Below are 23,881 nucleotides of genomic sequence, written 5' to 3'. Positions count from 1 at the left end.
CAAAACATAATGACAAATTATAGCAAACAGATGAAGGGTTTCTATGGCGACAGCAACTCTATTACATAGATTCGTCAAAGGGGAGTCAATTGGCTATGTCCAATTCGTTCACGAATCGTTACTTTGAATCGGATCTTCCCAATGAAGCAATTGAATCAGCTCACAAAAGCGGACATAACCAGCTTCTGGAGTGAATCGGTCCGAGCAGAGCCGTTGAAAAACAGAGTTACGACCATGGGTTACGACTCTCCCATTGACTGCCAATAGGAACTTTGGAATGCATATTTAACGGCTCTGGGTCCGAGTCATAGGTCCGAGTAACGTTAGTAGTTCTAACGTTATCCGCGCAGCAGTCGCAGTCGATCAAAGCGGCACTGCGCAGACCGATCGGTGTATGACATCAAAGTACCGCGAGAGGGAGCAGACGTTGCCGTATGCTTTTCGTTTCGAATCGCTCGTCTCAATGAACTATCGGTCTCTATGGTCTCTACTCGCAATGTGTCGAGAAACCACGCACGAGCTGCCTGCATGGCGTAATTTTGTCTTGAAAATAAATAAATATATAAAATATATAGGTAAAAGCTTAATTTGACATCATCAGACTTGTGTCAGCTCTCCGCCATTTGTGTTCGTACGCAAAAAGTAAGGTAAGCCGAGGGCGGCTCCTCCGGCGTATTTAACACAATATGGAAATAGAAAGCATGCACACATACTTACATACTTAGTATTGACAAAGTTTACTTTATAGTCCGGCACGAAGCTTAGCATTTTCAGTGAACCAAAAAAATATTTCACAGATGAGGGGGGAACACATGAATCAGTTTTTAGAATCGGTTCTTTGAAACGAATTGTTCAGAAGAACCGATTCGCGGACATCACTAAAGTCAATCAGATAAATATTTAAACTAAAATATTATATACAAATTACGTTTCGTTTAATGTCCTTAAAATAATATCTAAAGGGAAATAAGAGTCTCTATAAAGAGTTCCTGACCTGAGCCATGTAAGTGACAATGGGATAGAGAGAGTGCTAGACCAATAGGCAGGGAGGGAGGGAGGTGGCTCGTATTAACATAGTCAACAGTGAATGAAAGTTTACATATCTATAACTAGTAGTTTTGGACTTCCATGCTTTTATAAAAGGATTCTGAATTACAGTAGATTCTAATATAAAAGTTTATATTATTCTCATTACTTATTTAAGGTTAGTCAAGAAGATGCCACTTCCAAGTTTCCCTAATTTTTCAGGTCTCCCTGATTTTCTAGGTCCAAGAAGACTTCTCCTGGACTGCAGTACTCTTCTGGATCATCAGGTCGGAGGTGGTAAGCACATTTTTAGGCTATTTAATGTGTTTTGTTGTTTCTTCCATGCTGTTGGACTAACAACATGCCATGTTTAATGTTATCATTTGTAGCACATGAGCACTTATTTACATTTTATGTTTTTTATTGCCAGATTCTCTGTTTGTCAGAAATTTGATCCATTAATTTTTTATATAGGAATACTCATGCAACATTTAGCAACTGTAAAAAATATTTTTTCTTATGAATAAGTCATAGTTTTGTGTCGAAAACTGAAACCCGGTCAGATTAACACTGAGCCATTTCACATGCCATGGATCAGACGTAGGCCAGAGTAGAAAACACTTAATATCCTGATGTAGATTTAGGTTTCTTTTAAATAAAGATTTTCAATATGTATTTATTACATATTTATTTTTTATAATTTTTATATGTTTTAAATATTTTTTTGTTAAAAATAATAAATAAAAAATTAAACAACATGAATATTAATTTCATTAGTTATTTAGACAAAGGGGATTTTTGTCTTCTGAAGCACATAGTATTTCTTTCTCATTAAACCAGATATAATATTAAAAACTCTAGACAAAATCAATGTTTAATCATACTCTTTATATAGCAGCCAAAAAGAAAAAGTCATGCATGTTTTATCAACAAACAAAAAAATAGTGCAATAGAAAATAACAGGCAACAATTAAATACTACTCAAAAACTATAGATTGATACTACTGGAGAGAGTCGGCAATAGGAGGAGGGGTTTTAGTTGATTGACGCATGGCTGCACCAATTGAATCCTTCCCCCTCTCATCCTGTGTCTTCACCCTCTCCATCTCTCTAACGCCCTCCTCATCTCCCTCCCCCTCATTGTTGAATGGTCAGGAGGTGTGTGAATGTCTTTGCTGAGGAGGGGCTGCGTGCGCGCTTGATTGTGTGTGAGTGTGTATTTGTGTGTGTGCACCTGTGTGTTAAACCAGCATTGTTCCTGATAGAGGGAAAGCTGTGCCGTGTTGTTTGGAAAATCCAAGGTCATTGGAGCCCGGTCACATGCAGCGTATGCGAGCGTGCGTGTGTGATTGAGTGTCTGTGAGAGTGTGTGTGTGTCTCGCCCTCTCTCTGTCTCTCTCTCTCTCTCTCTCTCTCTCTGGCTATGTGACAGAGAAAGAGGCTTCAGGCAAAGAACAGAGAATTTCATCAGGTTTTCCATCAATGTACGGTAAGGGCGATTGTGTGAGTGCATGATTATGTGTATTTGGTAATTCCCTGCCTGTGTTGAAGGGAAGATTCATGTGCATCACAGGAGATTATGGCAATGACAGCAGAATGATGCTGAAGCAACAGATTGCATGCAGCATTGCAGCTCTGCTCTATTTATTGTGCATATTTCGTTTCATCTTTCATTTTCAGGCTGCACCGCTTGAGGTTCATCCACACTACTTTGCACCATATACTCAAACACGCACTACTAAAACACACTACTGCAATGTCCAGTTATTTACTTTAAGTATACATTTACATGCATGTACACATATTGATTTCTTCTACTCCTGCTTTATTTCTATGATGTTGCCCGACCAGCACGCGTGGTCGAGGATGTTTTGAGTGAGCTGCAGGCAGTCAGGCTGCTGATTTCTCACAGCGTGGATGTGCGAATGGCTGTAGCACTTCAAAACCAGATCGATTACATTTTTTAACGGCCTGAGTATTTCACCCAGATTTCTCCACGCATGCCACAAAACAGTGTTTTGAGAGAATGTAGGATTAAGTCAGTTATATATGATGATAGATTATGCTATTCAGATTTTACACTTAAGGAATTCAAAAGAGGAGTAGGCTAAATCAGCAATGACAAATCATGTATATGTTTGTCCTACATACATACTACATACCTACATACATCCTACATATATATAATTAAAATTACATTGGTATTGATGACATTGAGTATAAAAAAAAATAATAAATGTACTTTTTTTCGGTTATTCTTGTATGCTTCAATGGAAGCATGAAAATCTGGCTTTTTGTTCAAAGGAGTTCACATGGTCAGTGTAACAAATATAGGCTACTTGTTTTTTTATTTGCACTAGAATCCTGATAATCCTAAATACACTTCCATTTAAAAGTTTGGATTTTTATTCAGCAAGGTTGCATTAAATTGATCAAAAGTGACAACAAATATTTACGATGTACAAAAACAATTCTATTTCAAATACATTGCTATTTTGAACTTTCTATTTATGAACGAATCCTGAAAAAATGGTATCACGGTTTCCACAACAATATCCAATAAACTAAACACCAAATCAGCATATTAGAATGATTTCTAAAGGATCATATTAGAAGACTGTTAAACTGCCATCACAAAAATAAATTACATTTTGAAATATAATAAATAGTTAATAATAAGACAATAGTTATTTAAATTTAATAACATTTTACAATATTATTACTATTTTTACTGTTTGTGATCAAATGAATGCTGCCTTGCTGAGAATAAAATACATTTATTTTTAAAAACATTACAAACTTCGGCTACGTACTCAACTTTTGAATGGTATAGTGTGTGTATCTTTTTAGATTTACGCCACAATGTATTTATTTTTATTACATTTTTCTTTTTTTCTGAATCCCCAAATTTTCTTTTGATTTATACATTGAATTAGATGTTTTGTTCTTAGTGTATTCTCAGACTTTTGGACCTCACAGTGTGTCATTTATATTATCATTCTGTTAACAACTGCAAACTATTTTGGGGAATAATATGTAGCAATACTGAAACACATTCACCGTACCCTAAAGCTTTTACAAAAAGGCACATCATTATTCTCATACAGATTCCTGGGTATGCAAATCATATAGTTTTAGATGAACTAACTGCTCATGGAAGTAGAGATGGCAGTGACAAAATTAAAGAAGTAAATCAGTAGATTACATTCTCCACCCTATCATGAAGTTCCCTCTCTGGAGTTCTGCTTTTTCACCGTGACACTGCCGTATGAGAGTGAGTGTCTTTGATATTGTGTCCTGTTTTGGCCAATCTGAAGGGATATGGCAACTGTGTTGGCTGATGTGCTAAATATAGCTGTCATTTTAAGAAGCTCTAACAATTCTGGGGAACTGTATTTAGAGTGGCTGCGTCACTACGAGAGAGGCAGTGCCCAGAGTCTGCGTTTTGTGTTTCGGAAAGATTGATTTTCCATATAGCTGCCACAACATGGAGTTTGATTCATTCGCATGCATAGTGAGTTGTGTGTTATGTAATTGCTTTAGTAGCCCGTATCCTAGCCCCATTAAAGCTGGATGTCTTCAAGTATCCCTGCCAGCTTGGAGGATATCACATCAGCCATATAGTAGTACATCCGAGCATGACTAGTTCTTTATTGTGACCTAATCCTCTTTGTAACAGTGCCAGCGATGGCCTTTGTTTAGCAGCGTATGCAGATAGCAGATGTGCATGTAGGGTATTCTTGGCAACAAAGTACTGTATGCACTTACTTCCCTAGAATTGATGCTACACTCCTGGTGTAAATTATTTAGTTGTTTGTGCTTTTTGAGCGGAATATTTTACATTTATTTGTTAACGTTGTCATTAAATGTACAGCATTATGATATAGTGAGTTAAAATAATAAACCTAAAAGCAGATATTTTGCCCTCATGGCCTCAAGTCAGTGTGACTAAATTTTGCCAGGTGAATGATAGGTGAGTACACATACCTACATACGAGAAAGAATTATGAGGGTTGTAAACCAGAGGGAACTGTGGAGGTAATATTTACCACCCTGTCCGAGAAGCAGAATGCCAAAGTGCCTGCGTTTCATAAATATAGCTCATACAGTTGCAGTAAAGCAATTCCTGTAGCTCTTGTATATAGTTTGTATTTATGAACTCAATGTTTAGCCTACTTTTTGCTATTTGGATGATTATGTTGGAGGGCTGCTCATCAAGTCCTTCGTTTTAGAAGCACAAATGCATACAGATCTTTTTTTATCTCTTTTTATAGTTAAATTATTATTTCAATATATATTATTTATAATAAAAAAATATTATTATATTATTATTAAAATGATAATAAGATAAATTTAGGGGTTTCAGTGTTCAGTCTAGGCACATAGTGTTTTTTACTAAGTGACATCTCCAACTACTGACCTGGCATGCATAACACAGCGTTTTTAGATGTTTTGGGGGATCCGTGTGAACGAGATTGTTTTGACAACGTTGTCGTCTGTACACAAAAAATGCTGAATTTCAAGAAAAATGCAATTGAAAACTTACATGTTTTTAGTTGTCGTTTAAAAGTAACACCCTAGGTTTTAATTTATTTTAATAATTTGTTCTGGCTTTATAAAGATATGTTTAAAAAATTGGAACTATAATGTCACTATTTTCTATATGCCTATTCAAATTTTATTTCGCAAATAATATTTATATGCTTGTTTATTTGTGAGAATGAGCTAGCAGTCAAAAATCATTAAACCTATTGTTTTGAAAGTATTTTTTCCTAACCAACTACTTAGGTCAATTAAAATGCACAGCAATCTGTAGATTTGTTTGTTTGTTTGTTTGTGTAATTCTTGTGTAAGTGATTACACATTGCAGTCATTAATGACCCTTTTTTGACAGCAGAAACACTCTGGGAGTGAGAAACAGTGTGAGTGTGAGAGGATTCACTGCAGTCTTCAGTGTGTGGGTGGAAATATTCGTGTTGACTGTCAAGGTTGTTTTTTTTATTTTTTATTTCTACTTGTGATGCTTTAGGCGTAGAGGTGTCACGCTGATGTGTCAAAACACTAGCAGGTGCACGGGCCAATGTGTGACTCACACTCCAGCTCTTCTCACATCCATACAAACACCATAATTGCCAATCACGATCTTGGTAAACGCCAGCTTGACAGCAGCTAGTAAGACAGCAGGCTTGAGTCAATATACCTACATTTTGTGTTGCGTTTTGTAGACTGATTCTTTCACTGATAGATTCTATATACACTAAATTGCTCGTATCAGGCATACTGTGTGATCCTTAAAGGGGTAGTTCCCCAAAAAATGAAAGTTCTGTCATCATTTACTCCCCCTCAAGTTGTTACAAACCTGTACAAGTTTCTTTTATCTGTTGACCACAAACAAATATATTTTGAAGAATGTTGGTAGCCAGACAGTTGACGGCAGCCATTGACTTCCATAGGATTTTTTTTCCTACTATGGAAGTCAGTGAGGGCCAAAAACTGTCTGGTTACCAACATTCTTCAAAATATATTTGTTTGTGTTCAACAGATATAAAGAAACTTGTACAGGTTTGTAACAACTTGACCGTCAGTAAATAATGACAAAATGTTAATTTTTTGGTAAACTGTCCCTTTAATATTTGTTGACTAATGAATAGCCATTGTGTGGGTGGTTGAACACTGCTGTCTGATCGCTCCACCTGCTCTGGTTTGTTTACTTTCCTCCATGATGAAGCTTTTTCACTATGGTAATGGTGTAAACAGACTCGTCCTTCCCAGGGGTCTTGCCAAGGTGCTGCCTCTGACTCATCCGCCCAGAAGGGGGTTTGTGTGTGTGTGTGTGTGTGTTTATTGAGAAAGCATGTTGGTGGAGTTTTAATTGGGTAGTTGACAAACAACATGGACATGAACTGATTTTATTCAACATCAAGATTTTAGGTTAAGCGTTATATTAATCTATAAGGAACGTTTTTTTTTTTATATTAGATGCTGTGACTAGTCAAATTGTTCACAATTTTAATGACCTTTTACCTTCATGCGGGTCGCTAAAATAGTCCTGTGGTGAACAATGACATTTTAAAAGAACATGAATTCCATTTACTGGTAGCCTTTCTCAATTAATATGACTCATTCAACTCAATAAAAAACACATAATAAATGCTGTTTAAAATGGATGGATGGAGTATAGCATGTTACTCTGCTACAGTTTAATAGAAGGTTATGAACATTAACCTCAGTGTTGATATCATTTACTAAAACTATGAAAAATAATTTTCAGTTACTGAAATAAAAAGAAAATATAATATTTGATGGAAAAACTTCAAAAAAAAATGTTGCCATGGCAGCCTGAAATAAAGGTGAAGTAAAATTACTAAAACCAAACTGGAATGACAATAAATTAAATTATATATATATATATATATATATATATATATATATATATACCGGTATATGTATATACGTGTATGTGTATATATATATATATTAAAAATGACAAAAGCAACAAAATTACTAAATCTTAAATTAAAATGAAAAATGAAAATTAGTATTATGAATACTAATTGAAAATATTAATACATATTATAACAGTATATAAATAACACTAAAATAACACTGACTAATAAATAATCATGTTGTCACATTGTAATTTCATTATACCTAATGCATATAACTTATGAACTTGTTATCATATTCAACTTTATTTATAAAAGAAAATATTGTTTTTCTAATGAAATTATTTCCAACAAATCGACGACAATTCAAAGATCCCTTTTTACCATTTCCCCCCCTGTGATTTACAGTGTGTCCCTTTATTAGTCTTCATAAGCCTTTTATGGGCTTTCAAGTGGCGGTGTAAAACCAAAACAATTCTAAATGCTTTCTTTTCAAATCTATTTAACCGGCACACCAAGCTGCAGACGTTTCCTAAATACAGATTAATGCCTTTCCCTGAATCGACTGGCCTCACTTACTAGATTACAGCACACAGGTCTAATTTATTTAATGTGTCGATGCAATAAATAAACCTCATATTGAGTAAAATTACAAAGACTGTTGATCAATACTACATGCTGGAGATACTCTGCTGCTCTAATTCACTTTGTCTCGTGTGATTCAGGGGTTTGTGGATGCTGTGGGGCCCTGAGACCCCGCTATAAGCGGCTGGTGGATAACATCTTTCCAGAAGACCCCGAGGTAAGGTCAGATCAAATAAAAGCACTGAGTATGAAAAAGTGATGGTTCACTAGGCTTCTAGTGGTTATCAGTCATCAGTGATCAATGCAGTGATGTAGACATAGCCTTTCAATGGTGACATTTATTAGTTTTAGAGACACTGTGGCAGGGCAGATCTGCTGCATGGTCACCTGATCAGTCAGTCCTCTTCACAGACACGCATGCTCTCAGTTTCAGGGACTTTCAGACTGGGGTTTGGAAAATTAGATTTTGGAAATTTACAAACAACGTGCATATGATCATAAATGATTTGTGTCTTTTTCATCCTTCGCTTTCTCACTACTTGAATGCCTCAATGTTCTGTACAGTTTTGAAATTATATTCATTGGAAATGCGATATACAAATACATTTGAATTGCACTGAAAATGTTTTTCTAATATTGGGCAAAAAATACTGGGTTAGTTATGAATATAATATGTATTTTTATGAATATAATACTTTATAAAAAATAAATAAAAAGAAATGCACTGATGATTTAATACAAAGTTATTTTAACAGTTTTCCAGGTTACAAATAAAAGCCAATTATTTAATTTGAGAAAGAACCCCCTGGTATATTTGACCATGAATGGTTAAAGCACAAAACTGGAAAGGATTTGAATCTATCTCTCTTCTGAATGATGAGACAAGCTTCAGGATCTGTATTAGACTCAGAATAGAATGCAAGGTTATTTTTAGGGAGAGAAAAGTTTAATTATATGGTCATTTTTCATCTTCTGTTCTTCTAATAGTCTCTCTATCTGTCTACCCATCTTGTCTCGTTTTTTCTTTAAAGGATGGTTTGGTGAAAGCTAACATGGAGAAGCTTACATTTTACGCCTTGTCTGCTCCAGAGAAACTAGACCGTATCGGTGCCTACCTGTCAGAAAGACTATCCAGAGATGTTGCCCGGCATAGATATGGGTAAAAAAAAAAAACTGGAAGAAAATTTATTGATTGTTTCTGACTGTATCATTTATACCTGATTTGTCACTATATATTTGTCTGTGATCATTGGTAGGGCAGTATCATATTTGTGTGTGTCTCACAGGTATGTTTGTATTGCTATGGAGGCTTTGGACCAGCTGCTGATGGCCTGTCACTGTCAGAGTATAAACCTTTTTGTGGAGAGTTTCCTTACTATGGTGCGCAAACTGCTGGAGGCAGACAAACCCAACTTACAGATCCTGGGCACTAACTCAGTGAGTATGAGTAAAATGTACTGTCTTTACTCTCTGGTGAAATCTACTTGCAGACCTATTGATGTAGTTACAGGGTGAAAATGATCACTGGATAAATCTACCTTGAGTCGGGTGTCTCAGCAGTATGGAGGGAGATGTGGCTGCTGCATCAACACCACATGTTCAGGTGTCAGGCTTTCAGTGAAGGGTCCGATGGTCAGACCAGAATTAAAAAGTTTTAAAAGCTCAAGTCACCTTTAACACATATAAATATAAAGCCCTGCTTGCGAATCAAATCGCCACAGTATCACATCTTAAAGGGATAGTTCACCCAAAAAAGAAAGTTATGTCATCATTTACTCACCCTTAAGTTGTTCCAAGCCTGTATGAGTTTATTTCTTCTGCTGAACACAAAAGAAGATATTTTGAGGATAGAATGTCGGGAACCAGACAGTTGATGGGCCCCATTGACTTCTGTGGTATTTAACCTTTTTTTTTTTTTTTCAAGTCAAAGGGGTCCATCAACTTTTTGGTTACCCATATTCTTCAAAATTTGTTTTAGGTATGAGTAAGTTTTTTAAGATATTTCCCCCCTAATTATTTTATAATATTAGGGATTTTTAATATTAGGTATTTATTTAGTAAATCCCATAATATATTTATTTTTATTTTCAAATAGAAGATGATGCTATAGCTACACAGGCAGCACCTTTTTGTTTGATCAATTTTATATAATACTGGTATTATATCTATAGTTTGTTCTGTACATTTATGTTTAAATGTATTTTTCTATATTTTATAAGTTCTGTATTTAAATATTTGGTCCCACTTCATATTAAGTGGCTTTAAGTACTATGTACTTACATCTAAAAATAAATACAATGTACTTATTGTGTTGTTATGTTGTATTGTAAAACACTTTTGCTGCTATTGAGGTGTGATGCGGGTAAGGTTAGGGACAGGTGTGGTGGTATGGTTAGGTATAAGGGACAGGTCAACAGTGTAATTACAAATGTAAATACATAAATTAATTACAGCTGTAATTACATGCTGGTATTTTTAAAATATAAGTACAATGTAAAAACATGTACGTGCACAATAAGTACATTGTATCAAATTGTTAATTTCATTGTAAGTACATAGTACTTAAAGCCACTTAATATAAAGTGGGACCAAATATTGCACAGAATCTATTACCTCATGCCAGACCTTCCCCTTTTCCTGAAATATACAGGTTCTCTTAATACTGTATATGCCCACTCTACCTCATCTCATTTCATTTTACATGACAAGCATTCAATACAAAAATGAATGTATTCTCTGTACAGTAACGTGAAACCTCAACATCGTCCCTGAAAGCTTTACACCCACCCAACTCACATGCTAATGGGAATGTAGAGAGTTCTTAACTTCAAAACCGCTCACATCTGATGCTTCTGAAATATAAGGGCTTAAAGATTAAAAAGAGATTACTTTTTACAGATAGAGGCCAGATGGGGCAGGGCTTAAGGCATGAGGCCCATAAATATTAAAAGCAGTGCGCATGTTTACAGAATTTATGGGTTGTGAAGAGTTTTCATCCCAGTCTCAGTATGCAGGTTCTCTGTAGGCATTGTGTCGGTGTGGAACTCAATTCGGTCAGTAGTAGCACACTGGGTAACTGATGCGTATCTCAAATCTAAGATATCATAATCAGAAATATCCTAATCTGATGTACTGGAAAGTACATATGCCGCATAAATACAGATTAACATACCTTAAAGTAGTGGTTCTCAACTGGTTTTGCTTTAGGACTATTGACACAAACTGTCAAGACTTTGTCAAAATGTCTTAAAACGTTTTATATTACCATGAACTGCATAGGACCATCAATATAGAAATATTCGATTTCAAGCTCCAACAATAGCAGGCGTTTGACTTCTAAATGTGTTTTGTTTGTAAATGACCTTTGAATTTGAATGTTTCACCACACAACACACGTTATGGCACAAACCACGTATCAATGAAGTTTATGTCGTATTTTCTTTGATCTTATATAGTTTTGTTCATGGTTTTTGAGGATCAAGGCATGTCACACAACATGTCCATGTTGGATCTGCCTGATTAGCTTATATCCAGATTAGCTTCAGTCACACTTGGGTCCATGTGGCTACTAAAACTATACTATATTATTAACTATTTGATGCAGTATACTGTACATATAATGTACACATACAAGTTGGTGCATTATAATTGCATTTAAAGGGGTCATGAAACAGAAAATCTAAATGTCCGCACACACATTGTGGATGAGGGCATGGCTTTGTGTGATGAAGTTTGTCAATCACAGCAGTGGGATTTACTTACATTTCTGAAAAAGGTAAAGCCCCTTGAAATGAAGTGTTTGTGAAATATTTAAACTTTTTTTGATGTAAAAAAAAACCTTTTAATGTAATGTAAAAGAACTCTAACCTCCAGAAACATAAAATAAAGATCTGATAATGCATTTCAAGACCCCTTTAAAGTTAAAGTGGAACAACGTGTACGTAGTTACACAATAAATCCATAGTATTGTAGGCATTTAATGTTAGTACATAGTAGGCAAGGCCACCTACTATAAAGTGTAACTTTCTATATTTTTCTGCTCTTTCTCTTTAAGTTTGTGAAGTTTGCAAACATAGAGGAGGATACACCGTCATACCATCGTAGCTACGATTTCTTTGTCTCACGCTTCAGTGAGATGTGCCATTCCAGTTACGAGGATCCAGATATTCGCACAAAGTGAGCATGTCTTTCCAGCATTTCAACAGAGGAAGCTTTTTACACCCAAAAATATGCATTTTGAAAATCTGGTTTCTTCTTGTTTTTGTTGGTTAAGCCTCTGATGCATGGTGTCCCTTAACATGGACAGATATTTTAAGGTACACTGTGTAACTTTTGTCCCTCTAGCCGTAAAAAAACAACAACAACTACATTCATTTTATGTTAAAACTGTGTAATCCAAAATGGATGGAAATTTTATGTGCAATTCAAATACATAAAGGAAATTACTTATATACAAATGATAGAAGCCTACATTTTTAATTTGTGACATTTAATTTCTTAGACTATTTGAAATTAAATATTGTTAATGTTATAATAAATCACAAATAAAAGTAATAATACAAATAATTACTTATATTATGAATAATACAAATTGTATTATTGAAATGCATTCAATTAAACAATATTATCCACAATTATATGACTTACTGTGAACTTCAAAGCTTTATAGAAATTGAGCAATAGGGATATTAAAAAAGGAAATTCACATGTGTGTACACATGCCTGCATGAGAGTGTGTGGGTGAGACATTGCCTCAGATACTGGTACAATTGAATATTTATAATATAATAGGGATTGAGTGGAACAAGATTAGAAATAATATATTCTTCTTTTGAAGTAAAAGGAGTTTTTCCCCCTTTGATTTAATAATTCATGCACCAGGGGCTGAATTGCATCATGCAGTGCACTTTAATAAAAATACCCATATATAAAAATCCACATGTCTCGTAAGCGTGACTAACTAATGTCAGTTTGGGTTGTGTGTGTGTGTATATCTCTGTGTAAGGATTCGTATGGCAGGGATCAGGGGTCTTCAGGGGGTGGTGAGGAAGACTGTCAATGACGAGCTGCAGGCTAACATTTGGGACCCTCAGCACATGGACAAAATCGTGCCGTCTCTCTTGTTCAACCTCCAACAGGAAGAAACCGCAGAGAGGTGCCTCGCTTACACAATCACACATGAAGAGAAACGGACACTTTTAGTCTAATGGAAGTGTGAATTTTCCTTCCGAGAAACAATGTCTTGCTAATAACTATTAGCCAGTCTGTGCGATTGAGCTAATGAACATCTAATCGCATGCTATTGAAAAGTGTGTGATAAAACAGCAGACTGCCTACAACTGAGGTGTCAGGCTTTTAAGTGCAATAAGAAAGTAATTTATACTAGAAGCTGCTGTACTGGCTGTAAGCTTAATAAGCCCAAAGCCCGAGGGTCATATGCAGACCATGAACAATGAAATGAACTGTGTGATGAACTTAGAACCATAAAACCTGTTCATATCTCCATCTCGGGGGAAATCGCTGACCACAACTAACGGTATTGCCAGCAACAATCGCCTATTGATTCAGCTCTGGTTAATGTGTTTTCTGTTTCTGATTCCGATCGATAGGTCTCCTTCCCCAGGGACAGAGAAGGAGAAGGAAAGTCCAGTGGAACTGACCGAGAGATGCTTTCGAGAGCTGCTGGGACGAGCAGCCTACGACAACATCAAGAATGCTGTGAAGCCTGTGCTCATGTGAGTGTTTATGCACCTGTACCTTATCAAACACAAGAGGGAAGCACGGAGACGGATCGCTTTTCATTTCAGTTCATTTTATTCAAATACTTTAGCATTTGCATGAATATTTTGACAATATTAATTAACCATTGTTGATTTAAAATTTTATTTTGAAATAAATGACATGTATGTGGTAATATATGGCATAAAATTAAATTTATAAATTAATGATTGAGATGACATTAATGATCAACTGACTGGACTACTAGTACATATGCACATACACTATCATTCAAATGTTTGGGATCAGTAAGATTTATTTATTTATTTTTGTTGAAAGAAATTAATACTTTTGTTCAGCAAGGATGGATTAAATTAATCAAAAGCGATGGTAAGACATTTATAATGTTACAAAAGATTTATATTTCAAATAAACGCTGTTCTTTTGAACTTTTCAAAGGATCATTTGACATTGAAAACTAGAGTAATGGCTGCTGAAAATTCAGCATTGCCGTCACAGGAATAAATTACATTTTATAATACTTTCATTTAGAAAACAGTTATTTTAAATTATACCCCAAACTTTTGAACAGTAGTGAAAATGGAATGGACATGATTGCTTGAATGAATAATTAATTATTAAAACTAATTTGACAGAAAATTAACTGATTTTTCATTTTGTTAGTCAAGGTTTCCATTTATCCATTTAAATTAATTTAGGTCATCCTAGATTTTTATTTTTTTTTATTTTTTATTCTATAATGACAAATACAAAGCAGTACAGAAATATAACATTGGAAAGAGGATAAAAATAAAAATAATAATAAATTAAATAATTCGTCCTCCTTGTTACACAGTAAGAGTATCTGTTACGCCGGTGTATTTTATGACCAATATGTGCTATTTCCTGCTCTAGTTCTGTTTGCTGAAGCTAATCATTTACTTGTGTATTTTTTTCAGGCACCTTGATAATCATTCACTCTGGGAGGGCAAAACATTTGCAGTGCGCTGTTTCAAAATCATTATGTACTCCATTCAGGTAGATACAAACAGCTTTGCTGAAATTTGGTCATTAAAGTATGTAATGCAAAACACAATACAAGACTTATATTTGTGGAGTATGGCCCTTTGATACTAAATAATTATGGGGTGTTTGGGGACATATTTTATATATTACAATGGGGTTCAAAAGTCGCATACCAGTAGCTGCAATATTACTATTTTTGCAATTGAAGTTAAAAATTACATTAATGTATTAACATTTCATATCATAACATTTATCTCTGTTTTTAGTGTTAAAAATCTGTTTATATTTATTTACAGGATTAAATACAATTTTGAATGGCCTCAGAGTTTTGGACCACAGTGTATTTTGAATCTAGCTGAACACTATCATTCAGTGTGACTGTAAAGCATGAAAATAGGATTTGATATTTCCATGTTCATCTGTGTTACTGTAATATTAACTGTGTCTTCTGTTTCTTTGACAGACCCAACATTCACATCTGGTGATTCAGCAGCTATTGGGCCACTTGGATGCTAACAGTAAGAATTCAGCCAGAGTGCGTGCTGGGATAGTGGAGGTGATCTCAGAAGCAGCGGTCATAGAAGCCAGTGGCTCCATAGGTACCAGGCTGTCTTTAGACCACTAGAGGGAGCACTAAACCCACCTCATTAGACAAAATAAGCACTTTATATGATTTTGTTTCTGATGATATTATTATTTAATTACTTATTTACTTCTTAATGTAAAATTGATATACATGCTGATTATTTCATATGTATCAATGTTTATATTTTTGACAAATAATTTGATTTTATACAGTAGAAATCATACACATCTGCGTTGTTCCTTTTAATTTAGTTTGGGCTGTGTGCCGTACCTCTCCACAGGGCCCACAGTACTGGAGGTGTTTAATACTCTACTGAAGCAGCTCAGGCTCAGTGTGGACTACGAACTCACTGGATCCTATGACTCTTTTGCAAACATGGGCTCCAAGGTCATTACAGTACACGAGGAGAGACAACTCCAAGAATCTGTCATTAAAACTATTGGTGGGTGAACAATGAATGTTTTTGAGTATATCTGGCAATCATGGCGTTCAGCGGTCAAATATTTTTGTAAAATGAACGTGGCTAAACACTATAATTATCTGTTATCAAACTGATTTCCTACATAGCTGATCTCAGTTTCATATCACTCCACATTTTCTTTCTTCTCAAATAACATTTTTATCTCAATATTTTTAGATTAAAATGTGTTTTGATAATTGATTAATTGGTCATTTATTTTTTCTAAATAGAAAAAAACTAACTGTCACTCCATCAATCATATATAGATAGATAGATAGATAGATAGATAGATAGATAGATAGATAGATAGATAGATAGATAGATAGATAGATAGATAGATAGATAGATAGATAGATATTTAAATGGGTGGATAGATAGAGATAGATTAATATTTCATGCCTGTTTGTTTATTTATTTATTTGCTAAGTAGCTGTGTAATGAGTGTGTTAATGTACAGTCACCTAGTCATTATCACAAAATAAAGCCTATCAGGACTCACATGTGGGGTCTTGTACCACCCTGAAGGGGTTTGTTTAACCAGCTGACTGTGCACAATCTCTCACTTAACTTTCTTTGTTTACAGGCTCATTTGCAAACACGCTGCCCACCTACCAGCGCTCAGAGGTCATGCTGTTCATCATTGGTAAAATTCCTGTGCCTGGCATGTATCCGTCTCTGGGGTCGGCCAACACCGGGTGAGACAGGGTTACAACCTAGACTTAATATATTAGACACTTTATAATGCATTTCTGCTGGCCAGAGATGAAATGCAAATTAGCTGAGGAATAACACATAAATGCCAGCATAGCAAGAATATGTGTTTTGTCTGTTTCTGGTTTCAGGGTTGAGGGCAGTAGGATGATCCAGATTATGCTGCTAAAGTCTCTGCTGCAGGTGAGCTGGTTTGTGTCAGTCATAATCACACGCTGTGCCACGCGGAGGGCCATTTACTCCCTGCTGTTTCATGATATCCACAGTTGCTGATGCAGTCCAAAGGTTTAATGGTCTCATGTGTCTTTTAACCGTCAGTCTCTTTCTTTCTCCTTCAGGTAACAGCAGGATTCCAGTCTACGAACATTTTGACAGCACTTCCCACCTCATTCCTGGACCCTCTCTTGTCCTTTACTCTGATGGAGGACGAAGAGATCCGTCTACTCGTTCTCGACATCCTCGTCAGCATCATTGATCGTCATGACAACCGGCACAAATTCTCCCCTGTCAGGTTCGGACACACTGACCAACTCAAGACTCTAGGAATCTACAATCTACCTCTAAAAAAATTACCAAACTACCATGCTTTGAAATATGTCATGACTCAAAACATTTTACTGTTGTAGTGTAGTCTTTATCTAAAAAATTTTTAGTTTTATTTTACTTTTTATTTATTTTTTTTATACATAAGCCTAAGGATGTGTAACCAATAACCATGCATAATCAATTACATACCTAATTACTTAAAAACTTATTTATATCTGATTTGACCCTTCCAAAATATTTTTTCATTGGTACAACTTGGTAGTCATATTAAATAATATTTTAGTTTGAATAAAACCATATGTTACAGTATGAAGCACATTTTAAGGTTACCTGAGAAAACATTTACATTCTACTCTGTATTGTACCATGGTAGGTTTGGTACTTTTTGTTATCAAATTGCTCTTATATGTAGTTTTAAAGGTTGTATCAGCGATTTCAGGCCCAAAAATAAATGATCACATTCATCTAATCTTTCCTAACGATCCGCTAGCTGCCCGCCCCATAAGCAAGCTGTCAAAAAAACGTGTCTCTGTAGGCAGCCTAGGCTCTGAGATCTGCACACAAAAACAAATGGTTTCACCAACCACTCAAAACCAAAATAAACAGTGTTCCAACCAATCACCGACAGGGGCTGGGTGTTGTGAGGTTTTGCGCTCATGCACGGCTGCACGCGAAGTCGGAGCTGAAGAAGAAGCCAGTGTCTATGAACAAGAGAAATTGAACATGGCTGAGTCAATCCCCAAGAGGAGGAGGAGGATTAGGGCGAGGGAATACCATCGTGTTTATTCCAAGACACGGCTTCTTCTTCAGCTCCGACTTCGCGTGCAGCCGTGCACGAGCGTAAAACCTCACAACACCCAGCCCCTGTCGGTGATTGGTTGGAACACTGTTTATTTTGGTTTTGAGTGGTTGGTGAAACCATTTATTTTTGTGTGCAGATCTCAGAGCCTAGGCTGCCTACAGACGGCCTACTTATGAGGCGGGCAGCTAGCGGATCGTTAGGAAAGATTAGATGAATGTGATCATTTATTTTTGGGCCTGAAATCGCTGATACAAGCTTTAACCCTTATTTCTAGAATGAATATGCTAATGTTAATGTATTTGGTCTTGGCGGAATAGATCTGCTACGCTGTTGCCAATACATTCACAGACATTGCTGTGAGCATGTAAGACATGTAACAGACATGAATTAACCCCCATAGCAGATCTATACAGGTGGAGCTAGGGAAGGTGGAGGGTTTTTGAAATGACGATGTGATCGCTACTACGTAAATTGAGTTAGGACCTATCAACCTGCGCCATCTAGAGTTATATATATACGTGTTTAGTATTCTTTTCCAGAAATGTATATTTAGTGAAATTTTCTTTTGATATAATATAATTGCAAAAATGTTTGCATATTTGCTACAGTAGGTCCTGAGGGTTAAAGTTACCTGACAACACATTTTACAGTGCATTTTTGTGTTGTTTTCTACAGAATTATATCAGATATCTCAGTACTAAAACTGAAAGTAGACAAATGCTCAAGGCAGGATAACCTGTTCATGAAGAAACACAGCCACAGGCTGTACCGCCACATTTACCTGGCCTGCAAAGAGGAAAGCAGCGTCCAGCGACACTTTGAGTCTCTTCATATGCTGCTGGGGTTGATCTGTGTGGAACTGGCCAATGAGGAGGTGGTGGTGGACCTGATCCGACTGGCTTTGGCCTTACAGGTATTTCTCTCACTCCCTGTGATGTGTACATGACTGGACACACCAGTGGCATAATAATATATGCTAGCAAATATAAATGTTAAAAGCTAACACATGTCGACTTCTCTTTACAATATGGTCAAGTACTGTATAGTATTTAAGTTGTGTGTCATACAGACAAGTCATTAAAGTGTCTATCAACCTGCGGTATAACAACAATAGTACTCAGCTTTTTTTTTACTTTTCCACTGATGCATCCTCTTCCTCAGGACCTGGCCTCGACTGAAGAGGCTCTTCCTGTATATACCCGCTGTGCCATCCACGCTCTGTCAGCTGCCTACCTGAACCTCATCAGCCAGCTGACCACTGTGCCCACCTTCTGCCAACACGTCCATGAGGTGATCGATCTATCTATCTATCTATCTCGTCTGTTTTTCTGTCTGTCTGATCCATCTATCCGTCTGTCTGTCTGTTTGATGAAGTGACAGTTAAAGTTTTTTTTCTGCAGGTGATTGAGTCAAGAAAGAAAATTTTCCCTTTCCTGCTTCCAGAGGACGTTCTTGTTGAGAGCTTTAAGTAAGCAACACCTTGCAGTCTTCAAACCACTGTAGAGACTGTTCCGACTACCATAATGTTCTTTTCACCATTATGAGACACAACATTTCGGACACAAACAGAAATGTGTAGTTCTGTCTCATTTTGTTATGAACATCTGTGCTGGGTCGGGAACGTACTGTACCGTTTTTACTCAGTTTAAAGTCTTTCAGTTATGGTTAAATAATCCTAGTGCTCCTTCACTCGATGATCATCATGGGTCTGGTTCTTACTGCCTCGGAAAGCTGAAAAATAGCTTTAGCCTCTTTCTCTTTCAGGATCCCAGAGAAGCTGGAGACGGTGGAAGGAGAGGTGCTGTTTTTGCAGTCTAAGATAGCAGAGATGCTGGGCGGCAGTGGATACAACACAGAGAGACTGGCAACACCATACATCCCACAGATCACAGGTCTGACCCTTAACCTGAGATTTAAATACACTGAAACTGCATGTCCGGTCGTATTTTTGTCTTTTTGGGGGGCATTTCACAGTTTAATATTATGTTACAGCTGAGATTTTTCTTCTTCTCTGGTATTCTACATAGTATTTAAAATAACTATTGTTTTTGTAACTCAGATGAAGACAGACTGTCCAAGAGAAAGAGCATTGGAGACACTGTCTCTCTGCAGTTAGAGATGGATTCTAGAAACAGTCCAGAGAAAGAACAGGTAGTGTGTGTGTGTGTGTGTGTGTGTGTGTGTGTGTGTGTGTGTGTGTGTGTGTGTGTGTGTGTGTGTGTGTGTGTGTGTGTGTGTGTGTGTGTGTGTGTGTTGCCACCTCATAGAATTGAATCTACTATCAGCTATATATTTTTTTTCACCTATGACCTGTATCCTTACAGAGATCCACAGCAGAGCAAATAACATTTGAAACTCTTAAACAAGCCATTGGTAAGTCTTGTATGATTTGAGTTTACTTGCATTGACATTGTATGTACACTACCGTTCAAAAGTTTGGGTTGAGTACCTTTTTTTTTTTTTTTTAAGTAATGAATACTATTATTCACCACGGATGCATTCAATTGATCAAAAGTGACAACAATTGATCAAAAGTGACATTAATACAAAAAAATGTTTTTAACTACGGTATATATTTATTATCATAATTTTCAAAATCACACCACATCAGCATATTATAATTATTTCTAAAGGATTATGTGACACTGAAGACTGTAGTCATGTATTAATGATGCTGAAAATTCAGTTTTGCCATTACATTAACAATATTTTAAGATGTAATTTATTAATGTATTTTGAATTGTAAAACAATATTTCATAATATTATGTATTTATTATGTATTTTTGATCAAATAAATGTAGCCAAGGTGAACATAAGACTTCTTTTAAAAACATTTAAAAATCTTACCGACCCTAAACTTTTGAGTCATTTTTATGTTTATGTCTTTAGTGTTGTTATAGAAATGCTGCAGAACTGTCTCTCTGATTAAAGGGATAGTTCACCCAAAAATGAAAACTCTGTCATTAATTACTCGCCCTCATGTCATTCCAAACCCTGTAAGCCATTCGTTCATCTTCAGAACACAAATGAAGATCTTTTTTATCAAATCTGAGAGCTTTCTGTCCCTCCATTGACAGCTACATAACTACCACTTTCAAGCCCCAGAAAGATAGTAGACATCATTAAAGTAATCCAGGTGACTCCAGTGGTTTAACCTCAAAGTGACGCGAGTGCTTTGTTTGCGCAAAAAAAACAACACAATTTACCACTTTATTTACAAAATACGAATCTCGTAAAACGCTCGTTCTCGAGAGCGCCATGACTCATGCGTGTTGTGTTGCGTGAACGCGCACTGAAGATTAATATTTTGTTATAAAAGTGTTAAAAAATAATAATAATAATTCACAAACAAAGCATTTGCATCACAAATTGAGGTTACACCAGTGGAGTCACATGGATTTTCTTCTTACGATGTCTTTATTACCTTTCTGGTGCCTGAAAGTGGTAGTTATGTAGCTGTCAATGGAGGGACAGAAAGCCCTCAGATTTCACATTTGTGTTCCGAAAATGAACAAATGTCTAACGTGTTTAGAACGACCTGAGAGTATTTAATAAAAGAATTTAGAATTGTTGGGTGAAATAACCCTTTACTTTATGATTTGAAATTATCCTTTTTCATTAAACACAAAGGACTAGAGAAGACACGTTACAAAAACATTTTTAAATTGAACTAAACTTTTATAGGGTTAATAGGACATTTTGTAGGCTGGCCTGTGGCAGCTAGCACAGAATCACCCGTGAGTGTGTGTGTGTTCAGTAGACAGTGTGAATGTAGAGGAGCTGGAGAGAGAGCGCAGAAGGCAGGTGGTGGAGAGGTTTCAGAACGCTCCATTTGAAGAGATAGCAGCCCACTGCGGGGCCAGGGTGAGTCTAATGCAGCAAGCCTGTATACACACTCTCTAGCTCTAATTTTATCATCAAAAAGCACAAACACAGCTCTTCTGTTCAGCGCCTACATCTGTTCGTTTCTTTTACATTGTGGATGAACTCTCCACCTGTACTGTTTATTTTTATTTTTGTAGGCTTCCCTACTGCAGAATAAACTCAACCAAATCTTCGAAATCACAATCAGGTACATGATCTTCTGTAACAGTTTATAAATTAGCTTTGTATGTACTATGTAATATCATATATAAAAATACATACAGTATGAATTGACTACAAAGGAAAGAGGCTGTATTGTCTGTCTCATTTTTCATCTTTCTTTCTCTCTCTCGGTTGGATAGGCCTCCGCCGAGTCCGTCTGGCTCTGTCGGGAACGGTCACGGCCGGACCCGCTCCATACCAGTGTATGAAATGAACTTTCCAGACCTCTGCGTATACTGAGAGACCCTGGAGTCCCAGTCGCCTCATACAGCTGTTTTCATCCTTCTATTATCACTCCTTCTCAATGTCCAGGTGTAACTGTCTTCTAAACCATGTCCTCTAGTGCAGTGGTTCTCAACTGGTTTGGCCATGGCACCCACATTTTACCATGGTCATTAAGCCACGACCCAATTCTTTTATATATATATTTTTTTGGAATTTGACTTAATTCCTAAAAAAGTATATTCAAAAAGTGTGTATATATAATTAGCCCATAAAAATTATAATAAATTTGCTTTTAAAAACCAAGCAAACTTATTTATCAAAAATGGTCAACTCACACACAAGTGCCATCCCACTTTACTTATGCACACATAAATTGTAAGAATATCACTAACACTAAACTAGTTTGTCTTAATACAATAAAGTAAGCTAGTAAGAGCCGCCACAAATAAAATATACAAAATAACACAGTGTTGTTATAGAACAGCATGCAAATCCTTCCCAACTTGCACACAAAGTACCTTTTACATAATTTATTGGTACTTTTTCATGACTTACTAATAACAACATAACTACGACATTGCATGCTTATAATTTCTGTGATAAGTTGTATACAGCACGTGCCGCCACATTTGCGCGCTACAAGCATAGTATAACGTCTGACAGGACAGGAAAGTTTGTTTTTCTGAGGTGAGAGACTTTATTACGTAACAAGTTATGAAATGACGTTAGAATAATGACACTGACAACATCTCATCTGACCGCAGATACTGAATCAGGACAACACGTTTTTCCTCTGGCAGTCTTTAGTTAAACTGCGTCTGACAGAAGTGTCAACAGCTTTCACACACGTCTTTCAAAATAAAAGTCCTGCATCAGAAAAACACAGAATTACGTTTGTTGTAGTTTCTTTAACTGCACACTCCGCAACCCACTCAAAACGGTCTTGCGACCCACCAGTTGAGAAACACTAGTCTAGTTTGTTATCGGACTTTAGATAAGGATTATGGCTGTACTTTATCCTGAGGTCTATTTATGCCAACAAAGACAAACAAACCAAGAGAATATACCATATGTTGGTTAAATATGCACTTAAACACTTAGTCTAGATTTTAAAAAAGGGCAGAATGTATTGACAAATGATCGTAGCTTGTCTGCGTAGAGAGTCTGTTGTTCAGTCTGTTGTTCAGAGCAAGTGATTGGTTTTCTTGTACTACTAAAAAGTAAAGCTGCCTTAAATTTTGTATCTTAAGTTAAGAACATTTGTTTAAGAATGTCCTAATGTTTCCAAAACCTTTTTCAATGTGTGGGTACAAACAGTTTAGCTAAATACAAGCTTTGTTTGCATGTTTAAACGTCTCTACATGCTGCAATAACAGTTGTATTTAAAGCAATAATTATTGAATTTAAAAATTAAAACTATTGGGTAGAAGCTGAAGAAAAAAAATACAGCAAATAGTACGTTTCCAGTTCAACTGAATGCAGTTTTCCAATCAGAAGTGATGGTTAAAGGGATCAAAATGAAAATTCTCTTATCATTTACTCACCCATATGCATGATTTTCTTTATTCGGTGGCACACAAACGGAGATTTTTAGAAAAGTCCATATAATGCAATAAACATCTGGGACGGCATGAGGGCGAGTAAATGATGAGAAAATCAAACATTTTTGGTGGAGTATACCTTTGATGACACTGTGTAAGAAAATGAATGTTCACATAGTAAA

At 36.1% G+C, this 23,881-nt stretch overlaps 1 protein-coding gene across 6 annotated transcripts; it reads left to right on the top strand.

Annotated features, from left to right (window-relative positions):
• Positions 1-171: 171 nt before the first annotated feature.
• efr3ba (EFR3 homolog Ba) lies at positions 172-22,404 on the top strand. Of its 6 annotated transcripts, none has more exons than XM_079632622.1 (23): positions 172-225; positions 1,267-1,323; positions 8,138-8,214; positions 9,029-9,156; positions 9,284-9,434; positions 12,052-12,173; positions 13,003-13,152; positions 13,607-13,732; positions 14,675-14,753; positions 15,205-15,340; positions 15,608-15,769; positions 16,371-16,482; positions 16,630-16,681; positions 16,837-17,009; positions 18,522-18,759; positions 19,008-19,136; positions 19,247-19,314; positions 19,611-19,738; positions 19,906-19,997; positions 20,171-20,219; positions 21,605-21,711; positions 21,870-21,919; positions 22,074-22,404. In XM_079632622.1, exons 4-23 carry the CDS (start codon positions 9,050-9,052, stop codon positions 22,171-22,173), a joined length of 2,331 nt encoding a protein of 776 aa, XP_079488748.1. In that variant the 5' UTR covers positions 172-225; positions 1,267-1,323; positions 8,138-8,214; positions 9,029-9,049; the 3' UTR covers positions 22,174-22,404. The 6 variants fall into 6 exon arrangements, with proteins under 6 accessions (XP_079488748.1, XP_079488749.1, XP_079488744.1 ...); XM_079632623.1 differs by lacking the exon at positions 172-225 and adding an exon at positions 937-1,003; XM_079632618.1 differs by lacking the exon at positions 172-225 and having other exon boundaries at positions 1,107-1,323.
• Positions 22,405-23,881: the final 1,477 nt, after the last annotated feature.

The sequence above is a fragment of the Phoxinus phoxinus genome, assembly GCF_949152265.1.
Source record: "Phoxinus phoxinus genome assembly, chromosome: 13".
In the NCBI taxonomy this organism is placed as follows: Eukaryota; Metazoa; Chordata; class Actinopteri; order Cypriniformes; family Leuciscidae; genus Phoxinus; species Phoxinus phoxinus.
This window is presented reverse-complemented; position numbering and strand designations above follow the sequence as displayed.

Bases quoted from the DNA above. Each gene is read 5' to 3' on its own strand.
- efr3ba (XM_079632618.1), top strand. From the start codon at position 1,218: ATGCCACTTCCAAGTTTCCCTAATTTTTCAGGTCTCCCTGATTTTCTA. The intron at 9,435-12,051 runs GTGAGTATGAGT...TTTCTCTTTAAG, and splicing joins AGATCCTGGGCACTAACTCA to TTTGTGAAGTTTGCAAACAT. The intron at 15,770-16,370 runs GTGGGTGAACAA...CTTTGTTTACAG, and splicing joins ATCTGTCATTAAAACTATTG to GCTCATTTGCAAACACGCTG.